This window comes from Labrus mixtus, chromosome 16 (assembly GCF_963584025.1).
Source record: "Labrus mixtus chromosome 16, fLabMix1.1, whole genome shotgun sequence".
Classification (NCBI taxonomy): domain Eukaryota; kingdom Metazoa; phylum Chordata; class Actinopteri; order Labriformes; family Labridae; genus Labrus; species Labrus mixtus.
This window is the reverse complement of record NC_083627.1, coordinates 22,273,092-22,294,384: the sequence shown is the minus strand read 5'-3', so window position 1 is coordinate 22,294,384 and position 21,293 is coordinate 22,273,092. Positions and strand designations below refer to the sequence as shown.

At 38.0% G+C, this 21,293-nt stretch overlaps 3 protein-coding genes across 4 annotated transcripts in view; 2 read left to right on the top strand and 1 right to left on the bottom strand.

The window, feature by feature from the left end:
* Positions 1 to 21,293, top strand: part of necab1 (N-terminal EF-hand calcium binding protein 1) — a 174,888-nt gene that overhangs the window by 74,045 nt on the left and 79,550 nt on the right. The window lies entirely within an intron of this gene.
* LOC132991437 (cilia- and flagella-associated protein 20) lies at positions 653 to 3,755 on the top strand. The gene is made up of 6 exons (XM_061060214.1): positions 653 to 968; positions 2,234 to 2,313; positions 2,415 to 2,526; positions 2,633 to 2,821; positions 2,920 to 3,033; positions 3,177 to 3,755. The coding sequence occupies exons 1-6, from the start codon at positions 885 to 887 to the stop codon at positions 3,180 to 3,182; spliced, it is 585 nt and encodes a 194-aa protein (XP_060916197.1). The 5' UTR covers positions 653 to 884; the 3' UTR covers positions 3,183 to 3,755.
* On the bottom strand, positions 6,189 to 21,249 carry dgat1a (diacylglycerol O-acyltransferase 1a). Its single transcript, XM_061060212.1, has 17 exons — positions 20,795 to 21,249; positions 17,251 to 17,338; positions 11,887 to 11,927; positions 10,880 to 10,965; positions 10,244 to 10,296; positions 9,660 to 9,765; positions 9,294 to 9,422; positions 8,708 to 8,782; positions 8,482 to 8,585; positions 8,340 to 8,378; positions 8,196 to 8,237; positions 8,029 to 8,073; positions 7,726 to 7,838; positions 7,478 to 7,543; positions 7,161 to 7,248; positions 6,735 to 6,797; positions 6,189 to 6,647 (listed from the first exon to the last, which is right to left on the bottom strand). The coding sequence occupies exons 1-17, from the start codon at positions 21,067 to 21,069 to the stop codon at positions 6,501 to 6,503; spliced, it is 1,560 nt and encodes a 519-aa protein (XP_060916195.1). The 5' UTR covers positions 21,070 to 21,249; the 3' UTR covers positions 6,189 to 6,500.

Sequence of the window (21,293 nt, the reverse complement as noted above, 5' to 3'; positions counted from 1 at the left end):
AAACTACTGTTTTTTTATGGACCCCGTCCCTTTAAGCCGTCGTGCTCAATAACATAAAAAAGAGAATACATATTCATACAAGTAGCCTATTTGGTTAGATGGCCCATTATCAACAAGCACTAATAATAGGCTTATGTGGATTATGGTGTCCAAATAAAGTTGTGAATTTTACAACATTACACAAACAAAAATCTATAAAAATGTCTCATGAAGAACACACAATTATAAAACAGATTAAATGTGCTATCAAATATACTATGCACTGGCAGAGCTAGTGTTTTGTACTGTTATCTATGAGTAACAGCTACTTATGCACATGGACCATCCATACCACTTTTTTATCCTGGCTCTGTATTGTGGGCTCATGTTTTTTGTATGGGTGGGATATGTATGTATACATGTGTTGTGTTGTTTGTATGCTGGCTGCTGGAACACCTACATTTCCCTGCTGGGATGAATAAAGTATATCTTATCTTATCTTAAAGGTGGCGAACAAAAATTTGAAAATTGTACATGGCTCTGGAAAAAAACATTAGTCACGCTTTTTGTTGCTACGGCAACCGGGATACGTCAGCGTTTAGAGACCGACGTGAACAACGTCAAAAGGTTCCTCTCCCTAGCAACGCCGTAATAAAGAAGTAACAACTACTCTACTTACGTTTTACAGATTAAATGAGAGATATTTGAATCAAACAAACACGCGAGATATCTCAATTCTGTTTCACTGAAACGTTTTAATTTCACGCAGCGGAACGTTTTGTTTGTATCACACGGAACCAAAAAGCGTTGGGACGGAAACCGAATCTGTAAACAAACGCAACTCGCGTTAGCAACAGTGTCAGTGGATTAAACACGTGAAAAAACTACAGCTACACTCAAGTAAGATGTTTAAAAACACGTTCCAGAGCGGCTTCCTATCTATTTTATACAGCATCGGCAGTAAACCTCTTCAGATATGGGATAAAAAGGTAAGCAGCGATTTATTCTGAACATAATCTTTTTAGCTTCCTTAGCCTGTCATGCTAAAGCTAAGTCGCATAATATGTTTTAATACTGTTTGATCATATGAAACCTATAGTCTCTGCTGCATATTGGTTTGGAAGCAGTTTTAAAGCAGCTGAGAAAGCTTGTTTTAGCTCCATTTGAGGATCATTACAGCATTTTGCCTAAAAAAGAATAAACTGTTCGAGCTAAGAACAAATTAAAGTTAAACCCCCTGATATATTTACTACGACATCATTCATTAGCGCTTACATGTTCTTTCTCTGTAGATATTTTGTGTTAGTTTGCCACGTTAAACTATATTTAAACTAAACACAGTCTTAATTAACGATCACAAGCACCAGTTTATCTGTCCACAGGTGTTACGGTTTAAAGAGTGACCGTGTTAACTGGTGACCTTCGGCCGTCTGTGGTTGTATTTACAGCAGATGTTGAAGACGGATAGTGTCCATAGACTGTAAATATTAATATATATTTAGTGTCCTAACGAATGGCTCTATGTTGAGTTTCTATTAAAATGTAAAAATACTCATCATCACATATTTATTAAAAAAAGAAGCAATAGAGTTGTTAAACCATAACACCGGAAGAAGCTTTTGCTTAGCAACAGATGTGAATAGCAACAACATAATTTGTATAAAACAGTTTGCCATTAACTTACTTGTTTCAATAGTTAGCAGATTTAAATGATCGAACTGACAGCTTTCTTGACATTTTTTTTATTTTATTTTAATTTATTTATTTTTCACTTTCAAAAAATCTATTTTTAGTATCTATATTTTTTTTGTACATTGTTAATTTTTTATTTTATTTAAATTGTACTGTGTTCACTTTTTGTTTGCAATCTTTGCTCTTTGCTGCTGTAACACTGTAAATTTCCCCGTTGTGGGATAAATAAAGGATTATCTTATCTTATCTTCTCCATTATCATCTTAATTTAAGACAGATTGTTTTTGGAAGTCACTACCAATTTTAATTCGCAAAGATGCAGGGCACAACAATTTATCGTCGGAAATGATGAAAGTATCTCAGAACTAACTCTCCCATAGCATTTCTGTCGTGCAGTTTCTTGCTATTATTATGGCCAATTTATACATCAATGCATTTATATGGACTTGCATGCATATCAACTAATATCTGATAATGATGACAGCTGTCTTTGACCAGAAAGATCAAGCTTGTTTCCTGTGAATGAACCTTAATAAAAAAATGCGTTTGTGTGTGTTTACAGGTGAGGAATGGCCACATCAAGAGAATCACAGACAATGACATCCACTCACTGGTGTTGGAGGTTGAGGGGGTAAATGTCAGGTAAGTGTGCCAATCTAACTTCAGCTCACATCAACTCATTCAAGCACTGGTAACCTAACTGACCCATCTTCGTCTGTTTTTCTTCCTTCTGTTTCCTGTAGTACTACATATATAACATGCCCTGCAGATCCAAAGAAGACATTGGGCATCAAGCTTCCTTTTCTTGTTATGATAATAAAGAACCTCAAGAAGTATTTCACCTTTGAAGTCCAGGTAATCCCACTGAATCAAACTTCCAACAGTTCATGTTGTAATTATTCCTTCATGTGCAAAGATTTGAAGCCGTCCATACATTCTCCCCCCCTCTTTCAATTTGCAGGTGTTAGACGATAAAAATGTTCGCCGGCGGTTTCGAGCGAGTAACTATCAAAGCATGACACGAGTGAAGCCGTTTATCTGCACTATGCCTATGAGGCTAGACGACGGCTGGAACCAGATCCAGTTCAATCTGTCTGACTTCACCAGGAGGGCCTATGGAACCAATTACATCGAGACGCTGCGTGTGCAGGTTAGTAGACGGGGACCAGCTGTCTAAGATATTCTTTTGTCACTTAAATGTCTGCATGATCTCTAAAGTAATGACTAAGTTTCTCTCTTTCCTCTCAGATCCACGCTAACTGTCGAATACGCAGAGTGTACTTCTCAGACAGACTGTACTCGGAGGATGAGCTCCCAGCAGAGTTTAAACTTTTCCTGCCTGTCCAGAACCAAAAAGCAAAGGTGAAACACAAACATTCAACTACAAAATACTGTAGATACAAAACATCAAACTGCTCATTACCACAATCCATGCATGTGCATTATTTTAGTTACATAAAATGAGAACCTTTGCTCTAAAACTCATTTGTGTTTGTTTCTTGCAGCAATAGAGATTCTCAGCCTGCACTGTTCCCCACGACCAGCTATGGAGTTTAGCTGTAAGGTTTTGTGTGTAGACGTATGATGAATTAAAACCTTTGATATTGTATTCTTTTGAAGTATAAGATTTGTGTTGCCTTGTGTTTCACTATGCACAATAAAGTTTTTTTAATGGCTCATCTGTCCTCACAGTTCTCAATACAAACTGATGAATGTATCTGCATTGTAGTAACATTACATGCTTACAAAGGACACACTTGTTAGTGCTTAAAATAAAACGTTTTTACAGAAACAAAGAGTCCATCCATCAAATATAAATAATCTTTATCAAACATCACAAATCATTTCAGGCAAAAGGCTTTGAAACTGGTTTGCCTTCCTCACTTTGGGCTCTGGTATACTACATGAAAAGAATAGCAAATCATTTATTTCATTAAATATTGCGTCACAGAAAAGTCCACAAACAGAATTAATGACAGTTCAACTTAACTGCATTTTCAAATCATATCAGGAGCAGACTCAGTGGAAACAAACTGATGAACATCAAGCTGCATGAATAAAAAACAAATATGTCATTAATGATACCAACGTGTTCTGACTGATTTAAGTGATGTTACTTTGAACTCGTCTGAGCATTTTAACTGCATTTTGTACCTTAGGAAAACGCTGCCCAGACAGCATCTGTTAGCATTGCATTACGAGTTGTCAATGTATTACACAAGACAGATCGACTACATTGGCTACCTCAGAAAAAGTAGAAATTGTACAAATGTCACCGAGTCCAGTTTGAAAACATTCACACAGACTTTACACTGGGTCATAATGATCTATAACTCTGTCAGAGCAACAGCCTCTACATCAATACGATGATCAGATACTGATGAAGAAGGCTCTCTTCACCTCTTCATGGTTATATTTGGTTTTACATAAATGGTAAAAATGTCAGCTTTTCAAAAGTGGGGTCATATTTCTAGTTTTTGTCATGATTAAAAGACTATTATAAGGACATTAAGAATCTTTTGGAAAATGTCAATACCAGTAATAACATTTCTGTATTCAAGTTATTGGCCCCGTTATTAAGTTATTTGTTTTTTGTAAACCTATTGGTGCATTTACATTCAGGGTTTTAAAATATTTTTCTAGTAGGCACTTTAATATTTTAGAATCTTTGTGAAAACTGGAAGGCTTTGATTTAATATTAAGTCAACTGCTGTAGTCAGGGGCGTATCCAGAGGGGTGGCCAGTCGTGGCACGGGCCCAACTAGAAATCTGATTGGCCACTCAAAAAACCTATACTGTGATTGAATATTAGCTCTGTCAGAGGCAGGACCTAATGTTAAAACCAAATATTAGGCTGCTGGTAGTTTTCTTTACATGTCAATGTAGGAGATCTTCTGTTGTTTGTACATTAAATGGTAAATAATAACTTTGCACGTCTATTTCAGAACACAGGTTCATAGGAACGTAATCTACTCTGTCTTACTTTCGATTAACTATCTATGTTTAGGGACCAAAACATTGCAAGTTAGATAAAAAGTATACATTATAAAATACTTTAAGTTGTGACTTTGAACATGAATTTCCTTTTTGTGTCATTAAAAAAATAAGCCATTATTTCATTATCTTGTGTTATGAAGTAGAAATGATTGGTGAAGTAAGAAAGGGAAAGAAATTGATGTTTATTTGTGTGTGTTTGTGCACACATCACACTTTTAGCCACCTGTGCATAAGTCAGTGCCGCAGATGGGCCACCCCTGTCAAACAGTCTGGACACGCCCCGGGCCATAGTGAATTTGGATAAGATACTAAAACAAAAAGTACAAAAAAAAAAAAAAGAAGCTGTGACATCATTGATAGTTTCATATCAGGTCAAATGAAGAAATAGACTCTTCAGGATTTTTACACAAATAATAAAATAAATCAAGCTTGAATGTTGTATTTTAACCACTGCAGGAGCTTTTACATTGAAACTAACTGAACAAACAACCTCTTCAGACAACAAAATGTCAAGCAGATTAAAAAAATAAATTCAAATTATTTCAACAAAACAATTTTCCCTCATGATTATTGAAACAGAAATACATTCATAGAAATCTATTGCTTTAGTCGACAGCATGCATCTCTTTAAAGTGCGGAAAACATTCATTGGTTAACATCAGTAAATCAACTACTGCATGAAAAATCACTGACTGAACAAAATATACAACAAAATAAGAGAAATTTGGCACAGCGCGACATTCAGTCCTTAACATACATAAAGTATAACATAAATCATGTGTTTAGTAAAATAAAACACACAGAGGACTATAAAGCCAAGGCTAACACATGGAGCATGAACCCCGACAATAAGAGCTTGATGGATAATAAAAAGCTCACAAAAATGTCCTTTTACCGTTTCTCCTCCGCTTTAAAGCTTCCTTCCTCCATGTCTTTGTTTAGTGTCCTTTCTTTGACAGTTTTTGAGTTGCAGATCATTCGTTTATGCATTTCTTTAACATACATGATACATGAGATATTCACAATAAACATGTACCACAAACTGCCTTTATAGTCAATCCTACAATCATCCTACAAGCCTCACTATGTAGAAACAAACTCTTTGTTTGGCCTCTCATTTTCTCTTTTGCCTCTATTTACAAGTAAGAAAGTGACTTCTCCACCACTGATGTAGAGACAAAACCTTCTCATTGGTCCTTTTCTGGCTCGGCAGTGTTTCACGATAGTTGCTCAGGCAGGTTTGTGCATAACCCAAAACTCAAGGAGTGTTGGTTTTACAGCACTGTTTCCATTTTTTAGTGTATTCAAGTGCTTCCAAAGTCATGTAGAAGAGTGAAGTCCACAACATTTAACCTTTCTGTGAGCTTATGAATTAACTAACACCGATATTGGCTGATCAGGGAAACCTTAGCACTGCATATTAACTTTTATTTTCAGCAAAATCTTAGTAAGATAAAATCCAACGGTGAGGGATCAATACCAATATTACCTTTGGACCGGGATCATTTGTTTAAAGTTAAAACGTTCAAACCCTTAAAGATATCAAGAGCCTGTTGGAACTGTTGAGGCTGCCAACAAAGATGTACTTTAAAAAAATCTCTTCTTACATTGTGAAAATAATTTGCTGGCAAGACTGCTATAATTCTCTCTAGTGCAAAATCAAGTCAAAAACTCTTTCCCTGCCGTTTACAAACATGTACATATTAGCAGAACATTCTACTAAAATCACCTTAAAACTCTGCATTCTCTCATTGAGGCTTCCTGCAGGCTGGTGTGTGTGTGTGTGTGTGTGTGTGTGTGTGTGAGCAGAGTGCGGCTGTGTTTGTCTGGTGTTATGTAGCTTCCCCGTAATGAATGACATAGTAGTCATGGACGTACATCAACACAGCGACAGGCTGGCCGATGATGAGTGATATCCACACTGCTGCGTTGCCATAGTTTCCATTCAGGAACCGACCCACAAACCAAGCCAGAGGAACCTTTAGAGAAGTCAAATTGTGTTTGTCCATGTGTTATTGGTAAATGACAACAGTAAAAAGAAACAGACAGTCCCCGATGTGTCTTACCTGAGCCATCATTCCCATAAAGGCCCACAGTCTGAACATCTTCAGAGGAACGCTCACCAGGTACTGCCAAACAAACACAACACAATGTGTTAATGTAAGAAGTCAAAGCTGACCTTTGTATTTTTTAACTTCATTTATCCTTTAATTTCTTTTCTTTTAATATGTTCTGAATAAAGATATCAACTAATCAAACTTCAGGTATCATGGTTTGGGCATATTAAGCCTTCTAAAGATGTCTGCCTGAAGGTCACCACCTTACTAATGAAGTTCCACTTCATGGTGTTTCAAACAACACAGGAGATTTTTTTTTTGAAATACAGATGGTAGTGTGACTTCCTGTTATTTAAGGTTGAAATTGATTACACTGTATGTTGACTCCAGAAGTGCTAAGGGAAACTAAATTATGTTTTTTTGTTTTTTTTTTACCTCGTGGAAGAATGCAGATACCAGGAAGACTGCGGTTTGAGCCAGAAATTTGTTGGTCCCTCTCTTCAACATTGGCTTATAGAAGTGTCTGTACACACACAGACACACAGAGTTTATGTGATAAACAAATATCGGACACACATGTGATACTGATCTGTAACTCTTAATTCTGTCAGAAAAGGCAGTCGGCACCTTGATTTCTTTATTTTGTACTCTGGATTTTATTTGACACAGGTTACAATGGAAATGTTGAAACATAACATCACACACTAAATCAAACGCAGAAAGTACTCCTGATAGAGTCGTTTGTTGCTCACCTCAGGCACCACTTGTGGACTGGGATGTTCCAGTTGGCCCAGAAATATGTGACAGTCTCAGAGTTCCTGAAACATATGAGAGAAATGGCACAGTCACAGAGTATTTCGTTTCAGGACATTCCTTCAAATCACTTCTGGCTCTGAAGATAATAGGACATATCCAACATCCATGCCTATTTAACGTGTGATAATTATTTTAACAAACGAAGGTTAACAGCAAAAATTATTGTGTCTGTTTGAATGCTCACCACCAGTCTCTGTAGAACTCCCTGTCTCCAAACTGAAGCAGCTCTGCCACAAAATTCATAGAAGAGTGGAAAAACCAATAGAAGAATATTAACCATATCAAATGGTTAGGAACCTAGGAGAGGAGGGGAGGAGAGGAGAGGAAAGGAGACAAGAGGAGAGGAGAGGAGGAGAGGAAAACATTAGAGACTGTTTTCACAACTTGTGTAATGCAAGAGGTAAGTGGTTAAAGGGTTTTTCATTATAAGGTCATGGCAGCATACATTTGTGTTTCTAATGAATCTTCAGCACATCATGAAACTTACAGCCAGCTTTAGGAGGCGCTCCACCATCCGAGAAAAGTCCATTTCCTGTGAAAGACATGAAAACAGACTTTTTTCACCACCATTCATCATGTTCATCTACAGAAACTTGTTCAGACTAATTAAGCTCCCACGTTGTAATGGGCCTTTGTATATGTGTGAGCACTCACCTGGAATGGTTTCATTGAGTTTTGAATGGTTGGTACCATCCACTGGAAAACATGAATGAAAACATATATAATCTGCACTGTTTGATGAATATCTTTGTGTGCATAATGCAATCTGACTGCTTGTTCTGTTATTGTGAGACATACCTGTTGTATCAACCCCACCAACAGCTGCATGAAGAAAAGCTACAAGACAAAGAAGGTTGAAATGAAAAACAAAAAATAGTTTGTGGTTTTTTCCAGCATCTAAGTTTATACCATCAACACGTGTATGTATTTGTCCTCTCACCATTTCAAAAAGCCTTCGTATCAAAAACCCTTTACGTATTCGGGGTGACCGTGGGAAATTCAGCTGGTAGCAGAGAGTTGGGGCGAAGACAAAGTAGTACATGTCTGGAGACGAAGAAGGAAACAAAACATGAATTTATCAACCGGTTAAAATGTCCACTTTTCATTCAAAGTTGAATTTAACAACAGTGCTCTTTATCTCCATGCAGGGATCATACTGTAGGTACCTCTGTGTGTCAGGTTGCCGGGGTAGGAGACATGACAATGAACAGCTGATCCATTGGATTGGGCCACATTCGGACCTCAAAAAATAACCACAGAGTCACAATCAAAAATGAGGATGACAATGATCTTGTTATTTGCCTCTCATGTTAATTTTGTGTCAAACTAAAACCATCTTTTTCTACAACAGCTCACCAAATGTCTTTAACTGTACTTGTTGTATTTCAAAGATCTCTCTGTGTGCTGTCTGTTTTCTAAGCTCCTTCAGTAAGGATGTAAAGTCATCAAGTTGCATTAAGGATTAAAATAGCTTTGAAACACAGAGTGTAGAAACAGCTGTTCAAGACGCACATCTCTGATCTCTGACTGCGTCACAGTGTTTGTGTGCGTGTCAACCAAAAGCTTCTTGTCTCCAGTAGATGGCAGTAGAAGCACAGTGATACAGACAAAATAACCCTTATCTCCTTCAATTTGCACTTTGTGTGTGATCTACCACTGTGTAGTCTACGCACACTGTAAACTAATGTGTGCGTGTCTACTCAAAATCTAAATGTAAATAAGTGCTCCTTATCTTGGAGTGTGTGTACTTACATGAGTATGAGCGTGTTAGTCTCTTGGCTTTTGTGTGCCTGATTTCTCGACACCACCTGTTGGTGTCTTGGTAGGAGTACAGCTTGAGTAACAACACTGTGTAGACTCCTAGGGAAAGCACACCACCCACTGACACACACACACACACACACACACACACACACACACACACACACACATTCAGGCTTGACTAAGATCATTTAATCATCTAAAGGAGCACTATGGGGTTGCATGTATAGCTGATTTTAAAGCTGTTAATATTATTGTTTTTTTTAATTTATAACTCTTTTCATGAATTGCATTATGAATGTTGTTGTTTTTAACGCTTCAGTAAAAGTCTCAAAACTGTATCTTGTGAATATTTACCTGGAGTTATTGAATCCACAGTGAGTACACAAGCTGAAGGAAAGACCAACAGGGACGTCAGGGTAAACACATGAAGAATCAGCCCTGTCGATTCAGAAATGGTGCCCTGGGAAGGAAGGGAAAAACAGAATGAGTGTTACTGTAAAATACTGAATCTATAAAAATGATTTCATTATTCATGCATTTGATCAAATCATTTTTTTTTAACTTTAACTTTGATGTGATGATTAGAAAATCAAATGTGTTTTTTATTTGTAGTGTGTTTTATAGATCTGAGTTGTTTGGTCTGTGTCTTATCAGAGTTCAGAGCAGATATAAAGAGGGGAGGAGCTCAGTGAATAAGCTACAGGTCAGTTTCATGTTAACATCCTTGAAGGAAAATCCTCATGATAAATATTCAACAAGCACAGAAAAACAAAGATGAAGTTTATTTTCTTTCAAATTAATCTGCAAAGTTAACAAAGAACAAAAGATCATTGATTTAAAGAATCAGTCTATGTTTGTCCAGAACAGATTCAACTTGAATCCCAACATGTAGGAGAACCTTCGCTGCAGCTAAGAAAATATATGCAAATATTACTCACCACAGCCAGGCGTCTCTCTGTGTACAAGGCTGCTAGGATGAACACGTTAGACACTGAAACACAGATAAGAGAAGATTCATCATCAACAATTAAACATGTGGTGTGAACCTGTTGGTCAGGTTGACTTTTAAACACTCAAGTGTTTTTATTACATGCAGGATTCTGATGGTTCAATACATAGTTTCAATATGAGCAGTTTGATTGTTCTGCATGTCAGAGCCCATCCATACTGAGGACAACTATATGTATTGATTAACTCCATTGATAAGGGAAGTTGTTGCCAGAAAAGAGAAAATGCCATGATGCATCAACCTTCTCTTGGGAAAGAGAGTAAATAATCAATAAAAGCTGTCATGTTCAAAACAGGAACAATGTTTGTGTGTGCTATTCTTGAGCACCCTGCAGGTAAATTGTGCTTCATCAGATCCTCCATTAGTGTCATAGAGAGGCTGTAAACCACACGTTTTATTACAATCAACGATAGCACCTTGTGTTACTATGATGGATTCTAATGGTTACTGATTTAAGAACAGGAAACACAGGTGTAACTCATGTTTGCCAAGTTCAACTTGAATATCAATGGAGAGGTCACATGTGCTTACACTAAATGAAAGCATTGAAATCAAGGCGTCATACCAATGATGATGCAAGCTGACGGCCAGCTATAGGGGTCCTTCAAGAAGAGAGACACCACTTGGATAGGATCTACCAAGATACCATACCTATACAAGAGTAGGGAGGACAATGATGGATTAAAACCAGACATTTTATAACAAAGGTTGTGCAGCTGAACAAAGTGAGACAATGTTAAGAATACGTTAAGTGCTGTCAAGTACATCATAACCTCCACTGGCTCCCCGCCCCCAACTTGAAACTCCTTATTATCACCCTACATTTAAAAAAAAAACAACATATCCTGACGTTGATAGTGGTTCCGCTTGTAGATTTCCATTTCACAGATGACCTAATGATTGACCTCAGTGGTAGTCTGCACTCTCTTAGTGCCCTTTTAGTTTTATCATGAATATATTATTAAGGGAAATATCAATCAAGCCCAACTTTTGTCTGAGTTCCAACAAAGGAAGACGCCCAAGTTCTCGTACTCCCAACACTGAATTTTCATTGTAGTTGTTTTCTTGAAACAATAAACAACATATATTTCTGATTTAATCAAACACAGTGTTAGAGAAAATCAATGTTGTGTTCTAATTCATTGTCTAAGCTATGTATTAGTTCATGTGCGGCTCTGTTGGGCTCAGCAGACAACTCTCCCCTCTGTGCTCCTTTATTTTCAAGGTCTCTTAGAAGACTCTCTCAACATTTGTGTGTGTACACCCCTCCAGTATAAGAAGGTATGCCTACTGGAGAAAGGTGGGCTTTTTCTTTGAATACTTGTGAAGTATCAATGGAAACTGCTCCATCTTGCAAGATTAAAGTTTTCGCTGTTTCAAAGTCTACTCTCTCCTGTGCTATTCATTTTCATAACACACAGCAACTCATTAAGTTAAAGTTATAAATGGTGGTGAAGTGTAAGATGAAGGTTATCAGTCAGCTGCCCAACAGAATAATAGTGTGTTGTATCCACACCTGCTTGAGTGTATACATTCTGTCAGTAAAGAGTTTGTGTGTCGCTGCATACTCACTTTATTATGTTCTCCAGGAAGAGGCGTGCATTACTCAGCACCTGAAAGACAGCACAAAAAGCAAACAGAGGATTATGAGCGCAAGCTGTCAACAACAGTCAGGTGTATTTGCAAATTCTATTTTTTTTTTTTTTTTAATCAGTCAAACACATCTTAAGTCTTCTCCAATGAATCTGAATCACTATTTCTCTCTGCTTTTGATTTGGTTTACAGATCTGCAGAGTGTTTGAGTGTACTTGTTGAATGAGATAAAAATCAAAACAAGAACAGGAACAGGCCTGTCAGGAGGCATGGATAAGATCAGGTTCATATCTGAATTTGGCAACAATGTTCCTGATGTCATCACACCTTGTTTCCTGTCACACCCGGCTCACTCTGTTAAAAAAAAAGTCAAGTAAATAGGTTTATTGTTATATTATGTATTGAAGTCCAAGGCCAGAGTCCATCTCGTTCTGAGCCATCAGTTATCTGAGCTTCTCTGAGATAAAACTAACAACTCACTAACACAGAGCAACAACACCACGTGTGTGAATACAGCATGTTTACCTGTTTCTGATCTGTTTTTTCTTTATGCCGTGTTTTGTTCATGATTTTCAGATCAGTTAGGATAATTAGGACAGAGAGTGGATGACATATGATAAGGTTGTTGCTGCAGTGATTATGAGGTATGTCACACCTCGGCCCACTGGCCTGCCAACACCGTGCAGCAATGTGGTTTTGATTCAACTATGTCTTTTGTCCGAAACCAGTAACCTTTGCCTCGGTAACCTTCAGCACGGACAGTAGATGACATGCAGCATAATGACAAAGACTGTGATCTGAATGAAGCACAGATAGAGCAATACGGCAAATTAAATATTGAGATGCTTTGAGATTTTTGGTCGAGCCCAAAGAAACTTCAATTGGGGGTTTATTTAAATAGCTCTGTTTGCCTGGTTTAAGAACCACTGCCACCCAGCTGTAAGTGTTTGAGTGCAGTTTCCCTGCAGCCTTTAATCCGTCACACATAAACTCCTCAAAAAAAGTTTGGAAACATTATTTCAGTCACTTATTTCGCCCCTTTAATAATACTAATTGGTGTTGTATTTTATATCGTTGGAAATCTTGATTAGTCACCTTTACATCGAGGTATAACTTGTAAGGCTCAGGCATTCATGAAATGAGCAACACAGCTAAAGAGTCAGACATGTCACTCTGAAATGAACAGATTTACTTACAGTAATTCTCTCTCAGATTCTTCAGTAATAAAACACCACTGTTAAGATGTTTTTATCTCAATTTTAAAGAACAAATACTAAAGTAGAACCCAGGTAGGCCATGCCATTTTAGCATGTTCACTAACCTTGATTTATGCTATCAATTATTTGATTTGATTTTCTCATAGAGGTTAATATGATTATTAACTCATATTAAGGTTTTTTTTTGTGTGTAGAGGTTCAATTAAACTGTCAGCTGTTTGCTTTGCTCCGGATAGGAGAGACATATCAGGTCTGGCGTATGATGAATTTAAAAATAGAAAGATGAACATGAGGAGGGTGACACACAAAGACGACCTGAGAGATCTAATGTCATCAAAGGCTGAATGATCAAACATTTTGCTCTACCTCAAATCAACACTTACAGCTGATGACCAGCTGGATACTGACATGCACATACAGCACATGTGTAAGGTTTCACTTTTTAAGCACTGTTCTTAAAGTCATCGGATCCTTTCACACAGTCTGTTCGGCTGCACATCACAGGGAACAATGATATGAACCAGCTGAAGCATCAATTGTTTGCACCACATGCATGAATTTAGCTTTTCAAGTATAAACAACATTGCGCCAAATATCAAAATGTCTGCCAACATCTTTCTATCACCCAAGCCCACTGAACACGTTACAGCATCTTAAAACACTAATCTTTCTGTGGGCTCACAGATTAAGTAGCACCAATATAAATCTGCTTAACATACTGAGAGTGTTCCTGGTTATGGACAACTTTACAGGTTTGTGCTTGTACACCATGGTAGACCTCAAACACAGTGTTTGTTAGGGTGCTGTAGTTGATGGATCTGTAGTGGCAGTGCTGTTCTCAGTGGAGTCATCACTGAATGATAATGCCTCATGTAACAGACATGAGGTTTTAAAAAGATCAGGTTAAAGGTGCTTTCATAAAACTGTTGATTTAGGTCCAACTCTCCCTCTTCAGTTACCAGATGAAAACACCAGTGAAGCATGCAGCTCAAAAAACAAGAGGAAGTCTAGTTCAACAAGAACAGGTTGAAATCATTCAAAAACATTTTGAACTGTAGTAACACTTAAAAGACAATAAGAGAAACACATTTTTCTTTATAATTTGTTGAATTGTTTTGAAGACCACCTCTAGTTTAAAGTTAATAAGCATGATGTAGTTATGTTCCAACACTTGGCTTCAACATTCAGGTTGTAAACATGAACGTACATTTTAAAAAAACAGCACGTTTAATCCCTCATTTCTAGAAAGTGTCATACTGCAGATGAAATTGTAGGAATTTAGCCGACGGTTCCGGGGTTATCGAGGACAAATTACACAACTAAGCCATCGAATATACACAAATACACACTCAACATCCTGTGGTTCCACTTCACAGTCTTACAGTCTAATCCTGAAGGCTTCCTAAAAAACAGTCTGAAGCGAGCAGTGTCAGCTGTCCCTGCTGACCACAGAGTCAAAGACATGGTCGTCATGGAGATATAGACCTTCCAAAGATGGGGTTAATCCTGTTGCAGAACAGCAAAAATTAGGCTAGTGTGTGAGATGTGTGTTAAGTCCCAAAAAAAGAGCCCACACAGGAAATGACACCAGCACAAAAGTTCAAATACATTTCACACCAATGCATGACAAATTATTATTATGTATTTGCACCAGACCATGCATGTAAAAGGATATGCACATTTGCAAAGCATGCACATGTTTGCATATTGACACAAACATGCACAGCTCTGCTAGTCATCTGCACATTTGAATTTCACAAAGATTAAAGCTAACTGGATATTAGAGCCCTTCACATCTATTAAAATACTAACAATACCCTGCAATGCCTCCACAACTGGCTGTCTGGAGGCATTGCAGGTTGCTTTAGGAGACACAAACTTGAACTCAGCTTTTGGACACAGTGGAAAGTTAATATGTCCTCAAGTGACCTCAGCCCAGAGGGACATATTTAACTGTGGCACATCTGTGAAATAGTGCCACAACTTCGACAGACACAGAGATTCGGAGAAATCAGCTCTTTCAAATATCCCAAATCATATATATGCCCATATTTGGCATGATTTTGTAAGAGATGGTATAGCCAACGTAATACTCTCTAAAATTAAGGCAACAGAACAAAACCTGCTCCACAAGGCAACCTCAGAGAATCTTTAAAACTGGCCTACTTTCCACTGCAACACTGAACACTGTGTAAAAACAGGAGATAACAGGAGCCCCCTGCTTGTTTTGATTTCTCTCGTATGTTTCTGGAAGCAGATGTGACACAGCTTTGAAGTGATCCTTCTTAGATCACACCAGCAAGCTTAAGATTTGTGAGCACAAACTGTCATGCATACGCAGGATTTTGCAGGATTATACAGTTAATGTCCCTGTTAGAAGATTAATCTTTCAGTCATGTTTGTTTCTGAATGTTAAACGAAGGACTATCTCGCTAAAACATGCTGACTCAGCTTTCAGAGGAAGATATTGTCAGAAAACATCCATCAGGCATTGAAGTCAAATTTGAATTTAATTAAACTAGTGATTTAAAATAAACAAATATAAAAGTGAATGACATGGGTCAGACACTTTGTACCCCTAAATCACACATCATTATCTCTCTCCTGTGACAAAGGGATGATGGAACATTTCTCCATTACTTTCATATTCATCTTGTTGCTCGGTGTCACTTTAGTATTCACTGTCAGCTTACTAGAACAGCCTGTGAACAGAAATAAGTCAACTTCTGATGACAGTGAGAGTTCTCTGAGATGAATCTGTAACTAATAAACATGCTTTAATCGAGGTTGTGGTGGAGAAAGGTCAAGAAAACCATGAAGGAGTAACTGTGTGTGCATACATGTAGTGAATGGCTTGTGTGAAGAGATAACAAAAGACACTTATCAGACTTCTCACAGGCAACTTTGATGTGTCACAAGATGTCACTGTAACAGGTCAGACTTAAATCCCAAGAGGATGTGTACTGTGTCGAAGCAACTGTTACTCCTACAACAGTTTCAGCGCACTACGCTAAGCGACAGCATTATTTAGTGTACATTTCGGTTTGTGTGATTGAGCATGAGAGACGGAGAAACAGAAGTGACAACTGGTTAACGGTAAGAATTAAAAGCTTTGCAAGCATTTACCACCACAGATGTGCTGACGTACAAGAAGGTCACAAACTGTCATTTTCCCCAAAGTTAAGAGTGAAATAGAATTTGTAAACTGCTTAAGTGTAAATGTATCAATATCTGTCTTCTTTTTTCTTGTGTCTGATCTTATTTCAGTTTCTCAGAAAGAAAGAAAGAAATGACATCAAATGTTTTTGTTTTTAGTGTCACTTGTATTAATACGGTGTAATGTTGGGATTTCAAATGAGGTTGTCATGATTCAGTAAATGTGAGTCTTTTTGTTTTGACCCTCAAACATTTGAATACCTAAAAAGGTCATATTTAGATGTTTCTTAGTCTAGATGTCGCAAAGTATACAACAGAGACACTCAACTTGAACAGACAGGGGCCACTTTTGCAAAATGACTTGAGACCAGGGGCGTTTAAAAATGTATATATAATAAAACAATCAGACTTTAAAAAAAATCCTTTAACTCATAATTCTTTGAAATTCTCTGTTCTCTGACATCATATCTTTACGTATTAACTCAGTTAATGTGTTACATTGTTTTACACCATGGCAGTCATACATGACTGATTATTCAGATATTTTTTAATTTTGTAGTTGAAACTGCATTAGCTTTACATTGTAAAGAGTTAACACTAAACATTTAGCATCAGGAACCTCGTATGTTTGAAGGCATATCATAAACACAATCTTGTTATGTAAGTTGAAACGAGGCCTCTTGGAAAATGGGTAGATTGTTTCTTAGTAATCCTGACTTATTTTTCCTTGCAGAGAGAGCAACACGGCTAAGAGAGGCTTAGCTCACCCCACTCTGCCATATGTTAACTTTTCAGAAGTTTTAGTGTCACATCACATCTGCACTGATCACAGGGGCAATACTGAACATTCACACATTGCAATAAACAAAACAACATTTTCACTCAATCCCCCCCATGCATCAGTAAGCTGATAATCACTGTCATTGTTTACTTTATCTTCAGTACTTGATGGACATGCAGTTTAACTCACCAGCATGACAACACACCAGTTGAGGATTCCTCTGTAGTTGCTGTAGCCGCTGGCTGAGCTCAGGAGAGACTCTTGGAGGACATGGCAGCTGGAGGGAAACACAGAGTCAACAGTTTTATTGATCATAAAGCTCTTTAAATTCCATCCTGCCCATGTAGCTCTATAAGCTCAGGGATGAATCCACTGGGTACATCCATCTGGTCTCTGCCGTATCTCTTAGAAGGAAATATTTTTAATGCGTTTGCTTTTGGAAGCGGTTTAATGATGCCAAGAGAACAGAAGGGTTGATTAAGCATTTTGGTGAGTGTACAATGTTTGTATTTGATTTGAAGGAGCCAACATGATTCAAACTGACAAGTCACATGAGTCATGGTTTGACCAGTAATGGTTTAGAACAGGATGCACTCAATCACATTGGTGAAATTAAAATTAAAAAAAAAACAATATCACATGATGCTCATTTGACTAATTTGACAAGACAAGGTTGATCAGAACTTTTTTTTTTAAACATCTGAACATTTCCATTTATAAACAGAAGGTGTTTTATGTCCAGCTTCTGTCTGATTCATTTCTATTTATAGACCTTCCTAGCTGTAAAGCATATTGTAACTTAATAGCACTTCCAAAACCAAGAAGGCATTTAGTGCTATGGTACAATATTTTCCTTTTTTCAACATTTAAACACAGCGTATTGGGATATTGATTGTTTTCTAAACCTTTTTGCTTTTAAATACACATACAGTATCTCTAAATAATAAGTCTAGTGTTTGATCCTTACGACTGCACCAGGCAATGAGAGTTGTGAAAATGCAGGTTAGAAGTTATTGACCTCACTGTCCACACACAGAGCATTGTGAAAACTGACGCTATTTATCAGGCAATCATTTTTACACAACCATTCATGACATAGAGACAACACTGCCAAGAAAATAGAGATAGCAAAAGAGAGCAAAGGTAAGATAATTCATTAAGAGGGAAGGAGAAGAAGTAGAAGTTAAAAGAGAAACAGGGTAAGAAAGCAAGATAGTGTTAATGCAGTGTTAAAGTGAGAAAATGGAGAGGGAGGTTGTGTAAAGAAAGGAAGGGAAACTGTATTGAAAAAGAGAGGAAAAACCACAAGGATTTCACAATGAGTGCCATGACACACACATGGCAGAACGTGCAGACAGAAAGGTAGTCAGAAAGCACAGAATTTGCAAGAGCAGATGTTGGCATTGCTTCTTAGTTGTTGAAATACAGTAAAGTGACAGTGCTCCCCATCTAGATGAAATGAAGATTAGATCTGTATAAAAACCCAGCCGGACTCTTGGCACATGACAACAATGTATAGAAACAGACTCACACAATAGAAATGCACATTTTAAAATAAACCTTTAAGGATTGGTGTTGTTAAGGGTAAGGGTCACAGCATGTTGCCTTATCTCAGACTTATTATCTTACAGTTGCAAGAAGAAGTATGTGAACCCTTTGGAATTTCCTAGTTTTCTCCATAAATTGGTCATAAAATGTGTTCAGATCTTCATCTAAGTCTCAACAATAGACAAACACAGTCTGCTTAAACTAATACCACACAAACAATTATATGTTTTCATGTTTTTGTTGAACACAACATGTAAACATTCACAGTGCAGGGTGGAAAAAGTATGTGAACCCTTGGATTTAATGACTGGTTGACCCTCCTTTGGCAGCAATAACCTAAACCAAACGTTTCCTGTAGTTGCAGATCAGACCTGCACAACCGTCAGGAGGAATTTTGGACCATTCCTCTTTACAAAACTTTTTCAGTTCAGCAATATTCTCGGGATGTTTGATGTGAATCGCTCTCTTGAGGTCATGCCACAGCATCTCTATCGGGTTGAGGTCAGGACTCTGACTGGACCACTCCAGAAGGCGTATTTTCTTCTGTTGAATCCGTTCTGTTGTTGATTTACTTCTGTGCTTTGGGTCGTTGTCCTGTTGCATCACCCATCTTCTGTTGAGCTTCAGTTGGTGGACAGATGGCCTTAAGTTTTCCTGCAAAATGTCTTGATAAACTTGGGAATTCATTTTTCCGTTGATGATAGCAATCTGTCCAGGCCCTGATGCAGCAAAGCAGCCCCAAACCATGATGCCCCCTCCACCATACTTCACAGTTGGGATGAGGTTTTGATGTTGGTGTGCTGTGCCTTTTTGTCTCCACACATAGTGTTGTGTGTTCCTTCCAAACAACTCAACTTTGGTTTCATCTGTCCACAGGATGTTTTGCCAGTAGTGCTGTGAAACATCCAGGTCCTCTTCTGCAAACTTCAAACGTGCAGCAATGTTTTTTTTGGACAGCAGTGGCTTTCTCCGTGGTGTCCTCCCATGAACTCCATTTTTGTTTAGTGTTTTACGTATCGTAGATTCGCCAACAGAGATGTTAGCATGTGCCAGAGATTTGTGTAAGTCTTTAGCTGACACTCTAGGATTCTTCTTCACCTCATTGAGCATTTTGCGCTGTGCTCTTGCAGTCATCTTTATAGGACGGCCACTTCTAGGGAGAGTAGCAACAGTGCTGAACTTTCTCCATTTATAGACAATTTGTCTTACCTTGATGAACATCAAGGCTTTTAGAGATTCTTTTTTAACCCTTTCCAGCTTTATGTAAGTCAACAATTCTTAATCGTAGGTCTTCTGAGAGCTCTTTTGTGCGAGGCATGGTTCACATCAGGCAACGCTTCTTGAGAGTAGCAAACTCAAAACTGAAGTGTGTTTTTTAAAGAGCAGGGAAGCTTTAACCAACACCTCCAATCTCGTCTCATTGATTGGACTCCAGGTTGGCTGAGTCCTGACTCCAATTAGCTCTTGGAGAAGTCATTTGCTTAGGGGTTCACATACTTTTTCCACCCTGCACTGTGAATGTTTACATGTTGTGTTCAATAAAAACATGAAAACATATAATTGTTTGTGTGGTATTAGTTTAAGCAGACTGTGTTTGTCTATTGTTGAGACTTAGATGAAGATCAGAACACATTTTATGACCAATTTAATCAGAAAACTAAGAAATTCCAAAGGGTTCACATACTTTTTCCTGCAACTGTATGTCCTGGCAAAAAAGTAAACGCTTCATACAAAGACAAGCTGTTTTTAAGCTCCACTTTAAGGCAATGCCACCAGTTTTGTTGAGTGCTTGTCCCAGATTAATAGCCTACCCTTTATAACATGCCACAAACTTATTGCTATGAAGAAGTTTATATAGCCTATGGAAAGGAAGGTGAATGATAGGTGTCCATGTCACCTTCAGTAGCCTTAAGGGAAAGTTACATTTTTAACCTCATAGGAATAGCCTAGTTTTATTTAAGTGCGTATAAAGGCTACAAAAACAGACAAGCAGTTTATTTTTTCTTTTACACGTAGAGGTCTAACTAAGAGGTCACACCGGTATGTTAGCTTTTGGCCCAGTTTTATCTTCACCCAGGTGAAAAACATTGGGATATGAAGAATTTTTATTTTTTTATTTTACGTTAATTTGCGATTCTTTGTGCGTAACGTCAAGACTTAAAATCTTTCTATAAATGATGCTTACCTGAGTCTCTGGTTGATATCTTCCACCACACTCTTCTGTTTCCTCGGGCTGTCAGTGAGCTGCCCCTTCTCTTTGCCCACCTTCCCGTTATTACTTGCATGACTTGACACCTCTTGTGTTTTAGCTTTAGCGGGATACGGTGGGGGTTTCTCCCCGGCATCTTCTCGCTTACTCCCGTTTGCTTGTTTCACGCCGACAGCTCCCCCGCCGCCTCCGGAGATGGTCGTCCTCCTCCGGCGGGTTACAGGCCCTCTTATCTCGGTCTTGTCGCTCATAACAGCGTGTATATAAAAGCAGTTTTTACCTGCTTGACATTTCTGGTCAAACTGCAGCCACTCGTTTCCATTCGTAGTTTCACATCAAGACCTTAAACTGACAGTGAGCCAGCTGCCCACGTCTCCAGTCGTGTCAGTGTTGGTAATGATAAGGAGGCGTGCATCACTACTACAGCTCAAGGTGCAATAGTCACAAGGTTGCCAGGTTGGTGTTTTAACCGAAA

Coding starts and splice junctions, on each gene's coding strand:
- LOC132991437 (XM_061060214.1), top strand. CDS start 885: ATGTTTAAAAACACGTTCCAGAGCGGCTTCCTATCTATTTTATACAGC. Junction 2,314..2,414: donor GTTGAGGGGGTAAATGTCAG/GTAAGTGTGCCA, acceptor TGTTTCCTGTAG/TACTACATATATAACATGCC. Junction 2,527..2,632: donor ATTTCACCTTTGAAGTCCAG/GTAATCCCACTG, acceptor TTCAATTTGCAG/GTGTTAGACGATAAAAATGT.
- dgat1a (XM_061060212.1), bottom strand. CDS start 21,069: ATGAGCGACAAGACCGAGATAAGAGGGCCTGTAACCCGCCGGAGGAGG. Junction 8,074..8,195: donor ACTCAATGAAACCATTCCAG/GTGAGTGCTCAC, acceptor TGTCTTTCACAG/GAAATGGACTTTTCTCGGAT. Junction 6,648..6,734: donor TTATGGGAATGATGGCTCAG/GTAAGACACATC, acceptor ACTTCTCTAAAG/GTTCCTCTGGCTTGGTTTGT.